Source organism: Fusarium vanettenii (assembly GCF_000151355.1).
Source record: "Fusarium vanettenii 77-13-4 chromosome 13 genomic scaffold NECHAsca_28_chr13_5_0, whole genome shotgun sequence".
NCBI lineage: Eukaryota > Fungi > Ascomycota > Sordariomycetes > Hypocreales > Nectriaceae > Fusarium > Fusarium vanettenii.
The window spans coordinates 590,473-606,378 of NW_003315857.1; the positions used below are offsets into that span (position 1 = coordinate 590,473).

The 15,906-nt window shown below is 51.1% G+C and overlaps 6 protein-coding genes across 6 annotated transcripts; 3 read left to right on the top strand and 3 right to left on the bottom strand.

Moving 5' to 3' along the window:
- Positions 1–164: 164 nt before the first annotated feature.
- Positions 165–2,298, bottom strand: NECHADRAFT_88318 (uncharacterized protein; the record flags this gene model as incomplete). Its single annotated transcript, XM_003043626.1, has 3 exons — positions 165–1,300; positions 1,486–2,000; positions 2,264–2,298. The coding sequence occupies 3 exons, from the start codon at positions 2,296–2,298 to the stop codon at positions 165–167; spliced, it is 1,686 nt and encodes a 561-aa protein (XP_003043672.1).
- Positions 2,299–2,828: 530 nt separating this feature from the next.
- On the top strand, positions 2,829–5,732 carry NECHADRAFT_88319 (uncharacterized protein; the record flags this gene model as incomplete). Its single annotated transcript, XM_003043511.1, has 8 exons — positions 2,829–2,842; positions 2,898–3,334; positions 3,642–3,890; positions 3,968–4,721; positions 4,800–4,872; positions 4,919–4,974; positions 5,026–5,210; positions 5,269–5,732. 8 exons carry the CDS (start codon positions 2,829–2,831, stop codon positions 5,730–5,732), a joined length of 2,232 nt encoding a protein of 743 aa, XP_003043557.1.
- Positions 5,733–5,962: 230 nt separating this feature from the next.
- On the bottom strand, positions 5,963–8,702 carry NECHADRAFT_54877 (uncharacterized protein; the record flags this gene model as incomplete). Its single annotated transcript, XM_003043627.1, has 5 exons — positions 5,963–7,575; positions 7,630–7,856; positions 7,912–8,320; positions 8,376–8,482; positions 8,539–8,702. The coding sequence occupies 5 exons, from the start codon at positions 8,700–8,702 to the stop codon at positions 5,963–5,965; spliced, it is 2,520 nt and encodes an 839-aa protein (XP_003043673.1).
- Positions 8,703–9,370: 668 nt separating this feature from the next.
- Positions 9,371–10,966, top strand: NECHADRAFT_54845 (uncharacterized protein; the record flags this gene model as incomplete). Its single annotated transcript, XM_003043512.1, has 2 exons — positions 9,371–9,859; positions 9,947–10,966. 2 exons carry the CDS (start codon positions 9,371–9,373, stop codon positions 10,964–10,966), a joined length of 1,509 nt encoding a protein of 502 aa, XP_003043558.1.
- Positions 10,967–11,387: 421 nt separating this feature from the next.
- Positions 11,388–13,876, bottom strand: NECHADRAFT_88322 (uncharacterized protein; the record flags this gene model as incomplete). Its single annotated transcript, XM_003043628.1, has 2 exons — positions 11,388–13,662; positions 13,713–13,876. The coding sequence occupies 2 exons, from the start codon at positions 13,874–13,876 to the stop codon at positions 11,388–11,390; spliced, it is 2,439 nt and encodes an 812-aa protein (XP_003043674.1).
- Positions 13,877–14,933: 1,057 nt separating this feature from the next.
- On the top strand, positions 14,934–15,491 carry NECHADRAFT_88323 (uncharacterized protein; the record flags this gene model as incomplete). Its single annotated transcript, XM_003043513.1, has 1 exon — positions 14,934–15,491. The coding sequence occupies one exon, from the start codon at positions 14,934–14,936 to the stop codon at positions 15,489–15,491; it is 558 nt and encodes a 185-aa protein (XP_003043559.1).
- Positions 15,492–15,906: the final 415 nt, after the last annotated feature.

Here is a 15,906-nt window from a genome sequence, read left to right on the forward strand (position 1 = left end):
CTGTCCGAAGATCGTACATAGTTCTTAGTTGCCGAATTGATGATGAGATGAAGAGTGTAATCGAAAAGTTGATAAAACTCAAGTGCTAATGACTTTGCTATCCCTCCAACTAGTTACAGGTCAAGGAGAAATCGCGTGTGTGCTGTCTCCTTTTCCACTCAATCTTAAAGGTCCATCACTTCGCTGATACCATCCCATATCCATCTCAGAAGACTGATGACCAGCCGCTTCACCTCCCAGAAAACTACGTACAAAACCTCACTCACTACCCACGCGGCGGTTTTCTTGACTTGCTGTATAACCGGATGCGAACACTTCCAAGGTCTCGTCACCGCAGAAGTTCTCGAGTCTTCTAGTTCGTCGTCCACAGCCCAGTCCAGTCTCGTACGATAGACGTTATATGCGTTGGGGCCGCCGCACATCTCGCGGAAATCGTCGCCGCAGTCAAGCCAGCACTCTGTTTCATTTACTCGCGACGACGGCGGCGGGTATGAACGAGAACATTGGCATTCGCTACCATGTCTGATTGCAACTGGGTATCCTTCCGCGGCGCATGTGTGTGTGCAGGAATCTCCCTGAGCACGGCGATTGAAAGACTGATGGTCTACGGTCGTGAAAGCAGCTGGCCTGTCGTTGAAGCAGCCATGGAGCGATAGCTTTGGCAGCTCGTAATCCTCTTTGTCATCGGTGACGAGAGACTGCAGCCCCGTATTCCAAACACTAAGAAGAGATTCGCGTCCACCGCAGGATCGTGGCGGATATCCAGGACATGGGATATTGCACTGCCCGTCTTTCACCCTGGAGCTCCTCTTGGGATATGCATCCGAGCAGAAGCAATCCCGGTCGTAAATCAACGCAACGGGATGTCCCATGCGTATGCAGTATCGGGGACAGCTAGCAGCCGTGCTGGTTGATTCTCTACCCTTGGGTCGTCGGGTAAACTCTCTGGGGCGCGAGTTGTAGCAGCCCTTGTATGACGACCAGACTGAGGTCACTTCCCTCCAGGGACTCTGCTCAGAAGGGCTGTCAACAGTCCCAGCCTGATGCTCGACCTTTTCCGAGAGCCCGGTGAGGTATGCAGTCCACATAAATGAACGGCCACCACACACATGACCAGCTCTGCCACGACATGGGATGTCACAAGAATCGTCGTCGACCAACGCCGTCTTAGGTGGATATGTAGTGGCACAGTGACACTTAGAGCTATGGATCATGGCAACCGTTTTCCTCCTGATCCGACAAAGGTCGGTACAGCTCTTGAGAAAATCCCTTGTGCCGCGCGCGCGCAACGGCACACGAACTGCGCTCTTGGGAAGTTGATTAAAACAATGCTGCGAGACGAGCTGGTCAGAAGTTGCAAGTCGATTTGGCCGCTGCTCGGTTGCTGCGACGGTGCCCTGAGACTGTGAGGGAGGAGAAGGCTCATGCTCGATGTCCAGCTTGACGCCCAGATTGTAGACGGTGTAGGCTCCTGGACCACCACACACCCAATAGGGGTTGCCGGAACAATGCACCGTTCATCAGGGAGCAGTGATCGTTTGCTTGGATACTTGTCGGAACAGTAGCACTCGTCGTCGTTCATGAGCATAACACTGTGTAGTCGGCCCTTACACTGGCGATAGCACCACTTTAGGGTCATCTTTGTCCGCTTAAAGTAGGCGAATTGGCTCGGGAGCTCACTGAAACAGCCTTGAGAGGTGTAGACCCCTAGTGCAGGTGGTGTCACTGGTGGCTGCTTGAGGGCAGAGATCGGGCTCGAGGGGCGATGAGGGGTATTCTTGAAGGCGTGATTGACGCGATCAGCCCTGTCGATGTTTGGGATCTGGGCAACTACCAAAGCCGCCCATAGGATAGGGGAGAAAAGAGAGAAAAATATCATCTTCAGCCTTGCTACTGCGTAAAAAAGCGAGATGGCTTGGGTGAGAAGCGGAAGGAGAGTTGCAACTGGGGAATAGATCTTGCTTTTCTCCTCCATTCTCCGAAGGATCAACTGCATTCCCCTACAATTTGCGAAACTAGGCACGAGCTGCTGTTGGTCTGCACGACCAATCAATACGGAACAGCACACGAAAGAATGGGACGGCGACAAGGATCGAACCAACATTTGTAACTAAAAAAAGCCCTTTTCATGTCTGGATCCTAGCAGTCCTTGTGATTCTCTGACCAACAACGGCTTGAGCCAGATCAGGTAAACGCCGAAACTGCTAACTGGTCTCAGAGACAACAGGCCCAAATTTGTGCTGGTGAGACGTATCTAAAATACTCAATCAACAGCAATTCCTGCCATTTCCCGGACATTTTGTCATGTATCCAGGGAGCTCTGTGTTAAACCAGCACTCTTTGATTGGGCGTGCGAGCACAAGTTGTTTTCAAGGGCAGATACTTTATGAACGATTTAAATCACGGTTTAATACCTACCTGATAAACTGTCTGCATGAAAGACCGCACTATTCAGCCTAAGCTTTGGTACCTGGCCGCCCTGCTTCTGTTGAAGCTCCTATGCTTGTGGTTTACTGTCTTCGCAACCAAAAGGCTTCGACCCAATGTTAGGATCGTGTCGGGTCTGATCGACAAAATGGGAACGCTTAAAATGTGGATCGATACCGTGGTAATCTGGGTTGAGAGTAATGGCATCAAAACCCGCGGAAACCGCGGACACTGCGGACACCACGGACAGCGCGGCACTCAGTCAGTACATTGGTCTCTCTACTCACTCTATCCTTTACCTGTAATATTTAAGCCATCCAGTACCCAGCCGAATTTTCTTCGCAACTACTGTAGACACACACTATTAAGCCTCTTACAAACACGTTATTGTAGATTTAGAGATGTCGAAGTTTAAGTAAGTCTGGCCTTTACTTGCTTCCCTTATTCGTCTTTCTCACCAAGAGCTTTAGCTTCAGGCTGAACCATGTGGCAATTGCTGTCCCAAATCTTGACGATGCAATTGAGTGGTACTCCGAGGTCTTTAATCTAACTCTCCTGATACCCCCGTTAACAGTGGATCAATCCAAGACTCCAGATAGCCCTATCTTTACCATCTACCCGCCTAGTTGCAAGTGGATGCGCCTAGCTCTCCTCGGTGCTGGACCTGAAGGACCTGCAGATTTGGAGCTCTTCCAATTTCAAGACCCAACCGCAGACGAGGAGTGCAACTTTGAGCTTCAGTATAGGCGAGGTGGATACTTTCATATGGCCCTGACTGTTGATGATGTAGATACTGTGGTTGAGAAAATAGTGACTCGGGGCGGCAGAAAGGTTGGGTTGGATATGCCCTGTTCAAAGTCCCATAAAGCAGCATATGTCACGGATAAATGGGGGAATGTGATGGAAAGTATGAGCGCCAGCTACTCAGATATTATAGCTGAAACAATGGAGCAGCATAGGCAGGCCAGCAATTGAAGGTAGTCATGCTAAGTAGGCACTTCAACAGTCGGTTTGTGGAGCTCGCACCACGTGTAGAGTCACGTGTTTAGCTTTCAAGACATGGCTAGAAAGGGGGAAGCGCGTATGATTCTTCTTCTTCCATCATGACACCGGTAACAATGCGTCAGCAAACTGACTTCCAGATGCGACAGGTCTAAGCCCAACGAGTGACCACTTCAATTCTTTTCGACTAGCCACGGCATAACGACCTACAGACCCAATGTCGTTGTGGGGGGGAGTGACAGGCCATTCGGGCCAGGCTCAGGGTTCTGGTAACCCTTCCCGACGATTAGCTCTCAATGTCGGCTTCAACCGCTCTCATGTCGTTTCTCACCTGTTGACACGAGAAAGGCTTGCGACGCTTGTCGAAAACGAAAGACCAAATGCGACGAGAATAAGCCATCCTGTGGGCGCTGCGCTCGCCTTGGGCTGGACTGCAGCTACGTCGAAACAGTTGCTGCAAAGTAGGCCAACATTCTAACCGATCCCCTTGTTGCGTCAAGCATCTGACCGAATACTGCCCCTAGAAAGAATCTTTCAGTTGCCGAGTTAGAAGGGACTCTCAAACGCATGGATGAGAAATTGGACATCTTGACTGCATTTGCTCGACAAAATGAAGGACAGTCTAGAAGTATCATGGCTCGAACAGCGCACGATGCTCTGGCTACGGCTTCCAGTCCCAGTACCCAGGTTGCTACTTTCAGTCCTATGAACTTCGGGGGCGGAGAGCTTTACGCAGCTCCAACCCCGTTCCTTGACACGGGTCGGATCCGGGAGGAGCTGTCCCTCTCGCAGAGACACTCGACAGCTCCGCAACACTTACTCAGCTGGCCGTGTTCTCCCCTCCAACTGAGCGAGCCTGATTTGCAATACCCCATGCATCTCGAGATCAAGCGATCTAAGATGTCACAGTCAACGGCACCGCCCCGCCGCCTTGAGATGTTATCAAGAGATGATACTTGGCTTTCGGGGTTGTCTTTATCAGATGTGCACCTCCTGACGAAGTCATACTTTGAGCACTTCCATCCGTCTTGTCTCATCTTGGACGAGAACGTATTCTACTCTGACATCCTTAGTAAGGCTTTGCAGACCAACTTTGGAAAGGACCACAGCACATGCACCGTGCTGCTTGTCTGTGCCATAGGGTCTATTGCCGCCTACTACTCTGGGCACGAAGACTGGTGCTCGAGTCTTGAACAAGACGTTGGTATCGGTTTCTTCAATTTGGCAAATGAGATGTTTCGCGATCTGGAAGGCGCAAACTGGAGCAGCGTAGAGTGTCTACTTCTGATGGGGTATGTGCTCATCTGGACAAATAAGGCCTTTACTGACTAGTCTGTGTACTTCAGAGTGTTCTATTCTGCTAAAATCAGGGTGTATGATGCGTGGCAAGTGAGCCATCGGGCCTGTTGCACCATCTTGATCCTGGTCCCACTGTATGCCAACGTGAGTCCCTTTTTCGTGTGATTGACTGCTGACTTGTTGAAGGCAGGGAACCTTAGGGGCACGGGAATGCCAACTATTCTGGATCGCATATCTGCACGAAAGGTACTCTTGAACAACTGAGCGGGACTGGAAACACTGCTCACAACTTGACAGTCAAATACTCGCCGAGTTCGACTTCCCAGCTAGTGGTTTGGGGAAGCTGGCCAGCAGCATACCGTTGCCACTTGTGCCTGGCGCAGGAACAGACCCCCATTACGCCAAATACCAGTTCTTCTTTCTAGCTCTTATCTCCATGAGAAAGCTGCTAAATAGGATTCTCTTTCACCTGTATAGTCGAGGTATGCCATGGATGTCTGACTGTCTGACCTGTCGATGCTGACTAGATGGCCCATCAAGAACAGAATAGCGAAAACCCGAGCCACGATTCGCCATCAGCTGAGAAGCCTACGGCGTTCTTGTCGGCAACTCCTTCTATCATTCATGAGCTAGACCGTCAGCTCGAAGAATGGCGAATGTGTTTGCCATCTGGGCTCGAATTCTCTTCGTACTCAGATGCCCAGAAAATCGACGACCAGGACTTTGCTCAGATACGGCCGATCCATGAACGCTTGCGTGGGAATCTCATGGCGCGATATTTCGCCGCCAAGTCTATTATCCACCGCCCGTTCATCTACAGGGCTCTACACTGTGAGCATGTTAGCATGTTGTCCGAGGAGGATCAGATCGGTGCCCAGACGGCTATCGGGAGCGCGTTCAGGTGCACCTTTCACAGCGGAATCTTCCATGAACCTTTACCGTTGCTATTGCATCCCATCAACACTTGTCGAAGGTATGGTCCAAACAACCAGAAATTGTCCTGATGCTAATCAGAGTCTAGTCTTTTTGCTCTCGAAGTGCAAATTTCACTTTTGCTTCGCAGGGAAACGCTCCACTTCGTGCTACCCAAGGATTGGAAGATGGCAGGAAAGGCAAGAGAAATTATCACGGGGCTCACGACAGAAATGTCTCCTACAGTTGCGCGAGACTGGGAAATACTGCAATTACTATCCTAATTGGCTTTTAAAACTCTTACGTCAACAGCAGCAATGAATCAGTTGATCCACTGGAATGCCTTGGAGGAGCGGAACGTCGCAGTTACGCCCTCATCTCGCGAATCCTTGGCCGCCGTGACATGGAACTCGGCATCCCCCTCAATCACCCACTTGTCGACTGCATCATCCCAGTATGAGACGCTGACTTTATCAAGAGTCGCGCGTGCTGTGACTGTCTCTCCGGCGCGCACAAGAACCTTGTCCCAGCCTTTGAGCTCTCTAACTGGTCTTCCTAATCGAGGATTGACTTGGTTGACATAGAACTGAACAATCTCCTTGCCATCACGGTCTCCTGTGTTGGTGACATCCACTGTGACCTCAATCTCACCGTTGGCGGGAAGAACATCTCCGCTGAGCCGGATATTGCTATACCTGAACGTCGTGTAAGAGAGGCCTGCGCCGAAGGGGAAGAGAGGATCGATTTTGCGCAGATCGTAGAAACGATAGCCGGCGTAGATGCCCTCACCGTAGTGGACGATGTCATTTTCTCCAGGATGGTTGCCATACGAGGGATTATCCTCAAGTCGCTTCGGGAGGGTGATTGGAAGCTTGCCGCTCGGGTTAGTAACACCAAGAAGGACATCAGCCAGAGAGTTCCCTAGCTCTTGTCCCTGGTACCAAGCCTGGATGATAGCCGGAACCTGCTCACTCCAGGGCATCGTGATAGGACTACCTGTCTGGTTCACGACGATGGTGTTGGGGTTTGCTTTCGCCACGGCGGCAATGAACTCGTTCGATCGCCCCGGCAAGTCCATCGACACCATGTCGCTGGTCTCAGTCTCCCACTCGTGGTCCTTGCCAACCACCACAATAGCGATGTCGCTGTCTTGTGCCATGTTGACTCCTTCTTGGAAGAACTTTTCGAGATCACCAGGGTTCTCCATGAATCCTATGCGACCACCGTCTTGGACCTCTTCACGTTCTAGTTCTGCCATGAAGTCAAGGTCGTAGGGCTTCGGCTCCCGACTCGTCGACTCAAGGACCAGCTCGTATTCTTTGCCCTCTTGCATGTGTACCTTGACACGCTCCTCTGGCGAACCGTAGCTCATGAAGAGTGCAGACTTCGGGGACCACCAGTGTCGGTCAATGTCAATGAGAACCTTTCCGTCCAGGATGAGTTTACCAGGACCACATGAAGACAGAGAAAACTCATGCAATCCCGTGGTCTTTGGAGTAATGATGGCCTTGCCCCTGTATGAGTACCGCTCGCCGGTGGTCAACTCAGGCGGGAGCCCATCGTAACACACCAGGTGGGAGCTTGGGCGATTCTCCACCATGAAGGGCTCACCGGTATGGCTCATGTTCCGATAGAATGATAGCAAGAAACCAGGCTTCCCTGTTTCCGGATTTCTCATCACGGCGGGATCGACAAGAGGAACATAGCGATGCGTGAGAATGCCTGCATGCGTCTTAACTTTGGCCGTCGGGGCCTTCTCCATCACCTGACTCTTGATGGACTCATACGGTGTCGTGCGGTAGTGAGGTGCCAAGTTTGAGCTTCCACCACCAGTGGCAACTGATCGTGCAGCGTTGGGACCGATAACAGCAATCGTTTTGCCGTTCAAATTGGATAGCGGGAGAAGATTCGTAGAGTTCTTAAGCAAAACGATCCCTAGAGAGAGATGGTGAGCAGATCGCCTTGTCGAGGTTATAGAGGGGAGCATACCTTCAGCGCCAGCTCGACGAAGAATCTTCCGGTGCTCGGGAAGATCATCAGCCTTCTCTGGTCCCTCCTTCCAGTCCGGAATGCTGCTTTTTCCCGTCTTGTAAAGCAGCTCTAGAACCCGTGAAGCTGAGGCGTCGATGAATGATGCGTCCACCAATCCTTGGCGAAAAGCCTCGATCAAATGTTTGCCTCTTCTCCGGATTGGCCCAGGCATTTCAAGGTCCAAGCTACTATTTGTCAGCCACTGCTATTCCCCAATTAGGGCACATCTTGAGAACTCACCCTGCTTTAACAGATGGAACAACACTGTTGGTGCCGAACCAATCACTCATAACGAGACCATCCCAACCCCATTCTTTCCGAAGGATGTCCTGTAAGAGAAAGTCATGACCGGAACAGAAAGTACCATTGACTTTGTTGTAAGCTGTCATCACACTCCATGGGTTGCTATCTCGAATGGCAATCTGAAAGGGCTGTAGGGCGATTTCGCGCAGAGCACGGTCGGGAATCTTTTCGTCAATAAAGAACCGACGGGTCTCTTGGTCATTCGCAACGAAGTGTTTGACACATGTTCCGATACCCGCCTCTTGTATGGAGTTGATGTATGTGGCAGCGAGCTTTCCCGTCAAGAAAGGATCCTCGCTGTAGGCCTCGAAATTGCGACCACCTAGAGGAGTCCTCGGGATGCAGACTGATTTCTGATTAGAAGCAAGACTAAAGAAATTTACAATTAAATGGTGACCTACCTGTAGGGCCAAGCAGGACATCAACCTCTTTGCTCTTGGCCTCAGCGATAAGGACTTGGCAGACATCCTTGATAACCTGCCTGTCCCAGGTAGCAGCCAACGAGACACTGCAAAAATTGATTCGTTAGTGACTGTCATGATATCATGAGAGTATGATTCTTACCCTGTTGGTGCCGAAGCCGCACTCACTCCATCAGTGAAAATGCCACCGCGGACACCCACAGGCCCATCAGAGGTCTTGATGCGGGAAATCCCCAGGCGAGGAATGGGGTGTGTTCTCCAAAGATCTTCTCCTGAAAGCAGAATGACCTTTTCCTCCAGGGTCATTTGCGACAGCTTCTCTCGTGCCCAAGCCTTGGCATGATTCGTGTCATTGCCATTGACTAGACTAGGAGTTGCCTCAGGTTGTAATTTGATCACGGTCATGGTGGTGTCCAAATGAGTGAAGATGGGATGGAACTGAGCTGAAAGGTGGCTCAAGCGATGTCAGCTCTTGAAAAGTACTCCAGACCAAAAAGAGAATACTGGCCGTCTTTAAGACGTGGATGACCGTCCACCCAATCTAGTCATGGCACCCCTTGTGACACAATTGCCAAGACCTTCAAGAACGGGGAGACACGGACCTGGCTCCGCTCATGGGGCGACCAAGAATGGTGTGTCGGACCTGGTCCGTCTCTCCGCGCAAACACTGCTCACCCCTAACCGCTTTGGAACATAGGGTTACCACCGAGCCATTTTCTGGGGCCCCAGGTTCTCTCTTGTCAATCCGGGGACGACCACGGGACTCTCCAATTCGCGCTAAAGTTTCCCGACCATCAGGAGTCAGTTCATGTTTAGAGACCATCATCAAGTCCAAGGTCGGAGTGGTGTAGGATGAACAGAGTTCAAAACTATAAAGGTAATTCTCGCCTACGTCCTCAGATCCTTTGATCCTCAGCAACCACATCTTAACCTCTTCTTTCATTAGACACCCGTTCAATTGGCATCGACCCAAAATGACCTCCAATATTCCCACAGGTCGTCCTGCTCGGAGTGTGGCCGAGATCCTAGCTCAGGACCACACTTCGGCTTTTGCACTCACCCCATCGCTTATCCAACTCTATTCCATTCTTGCTCCCGCTTGTCTCGTCGTTTGCGCAACCAACGGCTATGATTCGAGTCTCCTTACCGGTCTTCAAGGTGTTGAAGCCTGGAAGGAACAATTCGGCTCGCCAAAGGGTGCCCTCTTGGGCATCACCAGCGCGTCTTATCCCCTCGGCGCAATTCTTTCCACCCCGTTATCCGCCTTTATCTCGGATCGTTTCGGTCGTCGTCAGTCTATCATAATCGGAAGTCTCATCATGATCCTCGGTGTTATCATGCAAACTGCCAGCTCTAGCATTGGCCTCTTCCTCGGCGGAAGAATTGTCGTCGGATTTGGTATCACGCTCGCCCTCGCAGCCGGCCCGGTCCTCATTTCGGAACTCGCTCATCCACGACATCGAGTCTTATTCAGCTCCCTATACAACACGAGTTTCTACCTGGGCGCTCTTCTGGCAGGCTGGGTTGCCTTTGGAAGCTACCGCATCCAGAGTGCCTGGGCATGGCGTCTTCCGACCCTTCTTCAAGCGGGACCTGCCCTCATTCAGATTACCTTCATCTGGTTCCTCGACGAATCCCCTCGATGGCTGGTATATAAAGACCGTGGCGAAGAGGCATACAAGATCCTGGTTAAGAACCACGGAAACGGGGACTGGAATGATCCTCTCGTGCAGGCTGAGTTTTGGGAGATGAACGAGACTCTCAAAGCTGAACGAGCTGTCAAGGAACAGGGTTTGAAGCTCTTTTTCGCTACACCAGGCAATCGGAAGCGACTGTTCCTTCTTATCACTCTGGCAGTTTTCGGGCAGTGGAGCGGCAACGGCCTTGTGTCATACTACCTCACCAAGATTCTGACCAGCATCGGCATTGTAACCCAGCATGACCAAACCATGCTGACCGGTACAATCAGCACTGTCAACTATGCCACTGCACTATTCGCCGCGGTTCTGTCTACCAAGGTTGGCCGTCGAACGATGTTTGTTGGTGGCGGTGTAGCCATGTTTGTGACCTTTTCTGCTCTCACAGCGAGCATTGCTGTGTACAACGAGAATGGTTCAAAGGCAGCGAGCAAGTCGGCGCTTGCTTTCATCTTCATCTACTATGCGTCCTTCAACATGTGTCTGAACCCACTATTGTTCGCATATCCCACCGAGATCTTGCCCTTTAGACTTCGAGCGATGGGTCTGAGTATCCTGCTGTTCGCGAACAAGGCCGCCTTGTTCTTCAACCAATTTGTTAACCCCGTTGGAATGGACAACTTGGGATGGAAGTATTACCTCGTTTATGTGGTTTGGCTGCTGGTAGAAGTGCTCGTCTTCTGGTTCTTTTACCCCGAGACGAAGGGTTTTACTTTGGAAAAGGTTCAGGAGGTGTTTGGAGACGGCGTGGATCTTGATGGCCCGGAGGAGAAGGGGAAGCTAGGGGACGTTTTTGGTGTCCATGAGGTGAACGATGAGGACAGTGCACATGTTGAGAAGGTTAGCAAGGTCAAGTCTCTGACGGCCCAGTAAGGGTAGCTGTTCATTGGGACTGCACCGCATCCTCCAAGCATTGAACTACGTAAATTTTACCCATTATTCATACATATGCATCATGCCCCCGGAACTTTACATACTCATAATCCACCACAATTCCCAGAGTGCAACCTTAGCAGCGAGGCCGATGATAGAACACGCCAGACCTAGTAGTTAGCAGCTATCTAAAGAGCTGCTGCTTAACTGCATATACCATGCCGCTACGTCTAGACATACTTCCTATAAATCCTTTATGAATACTTAATAAGGTTCTACAAACAAAAACTCTATTGCATGAATCAATAACGTAAGCAAGCTCCTATAAAAGCTCATAAGTAATAAAAAACTAGACTATAGGTAGTGAGATAGTATTAGGTACAGAGCGATGAGACACTCTTCCTCAGCTAACTCGAATTGCTCATACACAGTTATTGGGAGATACTTTTCCAGTGACGTCAGAGGATGCGCTATCATCCCCAGGGCCCTGAACAGTTACTTGAAGTGAAGACGGAGTTCCCCAGTTACCATAGACCCGTCGAAAAGGATAATAAAAACCCGCCACCATGTTAATGGTTGCACACTTCTGTTCGTTATCTCGGCTAAACCAATAGTCGACGAGAGGATTGGCTCCTGATGGCGTTGCATTGTTTGAAGCATCGCCACATGGAAAAGCGGTGTCTGAACCGACATATATCGCATCCCGGTTATCTGCAGTAGTACAGAACGTGTAGTCTCCAGTTTCTTGTGGAACAAAGTAGCCAGTGAAGACAATGGTGAAGTTGTTTGCGTTGAAAGTCATCCCACCATACGTCTTGGTCAAACCAGGGTAGTATTGAAAACCAGTGGAAGAACCTGGATTCTGAGGGGTGTAAGGGTCTCCAGTTGCATCATTATTATCTCCACCAGGAACGCTCAAAGAAGTTGTGCTGCCTTGGTCTAGAGAGCTCTGTGATAGATAATAATCAGGGCCAACTCCAGAGCTTCCGTCGGATACGCCAAAGCCGTCATCGACTTGTACAGAATTGGCATAGAGATCGAGTGAGAGGCTGGATGTACCACAGGTTCCTGGGGTAAAGAAGCATCCACCTGGTGGTAGCGATGGTGTAGGTGATGCTGTCGTCGTAGATGCATCTGCCGTTGTTGTTGTTGTTGGTTCTGAAGTCGTAGTAGGTTCTGTCGATGTCGTGGTGGGTTCTTCCGACGTAGATGCAGATCTCGTTATTGACGCAGCTTCCGTTGTGGTAGTTGTAGTCTCTTGTGTCGAGGATACCTCTGTTGTCGTAGACGGCTCTTCCGTCGACGAAGTTGCGTCTGTAGTGGTAGAGAGAGCCTCTGATGAACTGGTCGAGGGACGGACAAACACCGATGTTGTACAGGGACGAGTGCAATCACTGGGGGGTGGTACCGTGACTACAGGCTCACAGGTTCCGGTACTGGGGCATGGCTCAGTGATAGTGGTGATGACGTCAGGAGGAGGCGTAGTTGTGAGAGACTCTGAGGGAGAAGGGCGGACAAACACCGACGTTGTGCAGGGGTGAGTGCAATCACTTGGAGGTGGTACAGTAACCACAGGCTCGCATGTTCCAGTACTCGTACAAGGCTCCGTGATAGTGGTGATGACATCAGGAGGTGTAGTCGTGAGGGATGGTGTCCTGGGAGGGTAGGTAATGACCGTCGTTGTACAAGGGTGCCTGCAGTTGGTCGCGGGCGGAATAGTAATGACGGGCTCGCAAGAGCCAGTGCTAGTGCAAGTCCCGGTGATTGTCGTGATAACATCAGGCGGTGTTGTAGTGGGCGATGGTGTGTTGGGAGGGTAGGTAATGACCGTTGTCGTACAAGGACGAACACAATCAGCTGGAGGTACAATGGTCACGGGCTCGCAAGAGCTAGTCCTGGTGCAAGGATCTGTGATTGTCGTGATAACATCAGGTGGCGGCGTTGTGAGGGATGGTGTATTGGGAGGGTAGGTAATAACCGTTGTTGTGCAAGGACGCACACAGTCGACCCGAGGTGTAATTGTAATGGGCTCGCAGGAGGTTGTAGCCGTGCAGACCTCAGTCAATGTGATGGCAGTGTTAGGTGGCGTTGTGGGGACAGTTGTGACCACCACAGTTTCCACGCATGAGGTCTCACAGTTCGAAGCTGGGGGGATAGTGATGGTTCCAGGGGTTGTTCCTGGGACAGTGGTCGTTATAAATCTTGTGTTCGGAGGATCCAAAGGGGGAGTCGTTGTGGTTCGAGTACTGAGACTGGGGATAGGTCCCGGGATGGTTACCACGATGGTCTCAATACAACCGGAGCCCGAGCAGCCAGGAGCTGGCGGAACGGTCGTGGTTCCAGGAGTTGGACCTGGCACGAAGGACGTGGTAGTTCCAGGGACTGGGGGAGGGAATACGTATTTGGTAATGGTCCGGAAACCTCCTCTCGGCGGAGGGACATCCTCACTCTTCAGCGGGGGAGGTGTGCCAGTAATGGTGATTGTGACGACACCAGGGGGAGATCCTGGCTCCTGGGGATTTTCAGGATTGCCAGGAACAATGGGTTGACCTGGTACCTGAGGTTGCCCTGGGGGGTTCGCTGGAGTTGCGGGTTGACCTGGGATCTGAGGCTTTCCAGGACCATCTGGCGGTCCAGGAGTGCCATTTTGATCAGGGGGATTGGTACCCAGAGGCTCGAATGGAACAGTATAAGTCCTAGAGACAGGTTAACTACTTCCTGGTTTAGCAGTGGTAGGACAAGTTACCTGGTGCGAGTGGAAGCCGAAGTGGTTCCATCACAAATGACCTCATAAGGCTGAAGTTCGACAACCTGAAACACGTTGGGGCAGTCAGGTGTGTTCGCTGTAGAGAGACCTGTGCTCGAAATGAGCAAAGCTGCGCTGCCCCAGACAAAGGTTTGGAGACGCATGGTGCCAGTTTGAACTGACCAGTTCTTTGCTTTGATGAGAGGATGTCTTGGCTAGTAATTTGAAGATGTAAGGGGGTAAAGAGATGTGATGAGAGTGAAGGAGCAAGTTACTGAAGTGTTCAGAGGGTTATATAACTTATGAGGGACCTGCTGGCACAGAGTCTTGGCACCTTTCTCAACCTACGGCACCACCTTGACAAGCCCGGATAAAGAAATCCCCTACTTACCTATTCCGGTCACTGTTTTCAGCTTCTAAGCGAGTTTGAAAGCACAAGGTTAGCATAGCCTAGTAGCTCTGTTGAATCCTGCACATTCCTTCAAGATGTCTTGCATAGGTAGGACCCTTGCGTGACATGGCAGGTCGGGCCGAGACATTCAGATCAGAATCCTTCAGACTATCAGTAAAGTATCCCCACTTAGAGGAGAAGCCAAAGATGACTAGTTGATCACTTAGTCCCCTTTGACAAGAAGCGTTTGTCAGTGCTAACAAAGCGGCCGGGATGGCATTCGTGGGGATTCAGTCACAAATCATGTGGGCATTCAGCTCAACTCCATACCACCTCGTATCGAGCTTCTTCATCAGAATGGAGCTAGCCCACTGAAGATATCGCCGTGAATTTGGGTTTTAAGAATGAAGGATCACATCTCTTTCTTCCTGATTCGGAGTTCTCTCGTGCTCCTTAACCTCTCCTAGATCGGTCCTTCCTCGGTCGCGTGCCCGTAACGACCTTTTGTCATCTCTTATGAACGATCCCTAAAGCGTCGACCATGAGACTATTTCTGTTCATCTTCATGTTGAAGTTTGTCGTCGGTCTAGGGAATGGATCTGCTCGGCATCAAGATTTGGAGAGCTGCCAGCCGCCCGAGTGTCCTGTCTCCCTCTTCACCCCATACGGGTGACGGACTTGGTAAAGGACAAGAGGTCTCGCAGCTGTTAGAAATACCATTCTTGCCCCTCGCACTTTTAGAATCGAGTGCCAGTGAATCTCCTCTTCTAACACACCCGACATCGTTTCTTCTTGCACAAATTTCTCTCCCTCAAACATCTCCCTCAAACATGAAGTCATCATCCACCCTCACGCTTCTCGCTCTTCTCACCAGCGCTCTAGCTGGTGCAACTACAGAGCGTCCAAGTTGCGTTACAACCAAGACGCTTCCCCCCATCACCATATACTCTTGCCCTGGGGACAGTGAGCCAACAAAGACTGTCTTCACACCTGTACAATCTTCGAACCCTGCCCTCAAACCCGGAGCCCCCGGCTCTTCTGGTGCTCCCAATGTTCCCGGTGTCCCTGGTGCTCCAGGACAACCCGATGGTTCTGAAGAACCCAACGCCGGCCAGAACGATGGCAACATCCCCAATCCTCAGCAGCCCAACGCCCCTGAGAGTGCTGGATCTGCCCCCAGCCCCGGCTCTGAGTCTGGCTCTGGCCCTAACTCTCACCCTGGCCAACCTGTCGGCACTGCCGAGCCCAGCACCACTGGACCTGGCGTTGCGCCCGGCAGCCCCGAGACACCAAGTGTCATCGCTGTTGCCGGCGCGCCCACCGTTCAGCTCGATCTTCTCTTATTCAGCACTGCCGCACTTGCCGCCTTGGCAATGGTTTGGGTCTAAGGATATAAGGTTGGAACCAACTGGTGATGGGCGGTAGCTGGTGTTGGTAGCTCGAAATATCACTCACACTTTTCCTTAAATCTTGTTTGGGGGATGAAACTGGTTCGTATATCGCTTAGATAGGTTTAATTCAGTGTTTCTAATGCAGTGTTTCTTATCGTCTCCAAGACAAGTGGGCGGAGCCAACAGTAAATGGCGGATCGCTGATGCCAGTCAAGCCGCAAGTTTGTACTGAGCTGCAAAAGAAGAATGAAATGAGAAAAGAGCGTACAGCAGTCGTAGTAAGCATAAGGAGGCGTTCTTGTGGCGGTGGCTTACAGCGTTTAAAACTTAACGTTATCGGCCACGTTTTGTGTCGTTACAATTAAACACGCGGCAGTTAAAACGAACCCATTCCAGCCAGACATTCGGCGCC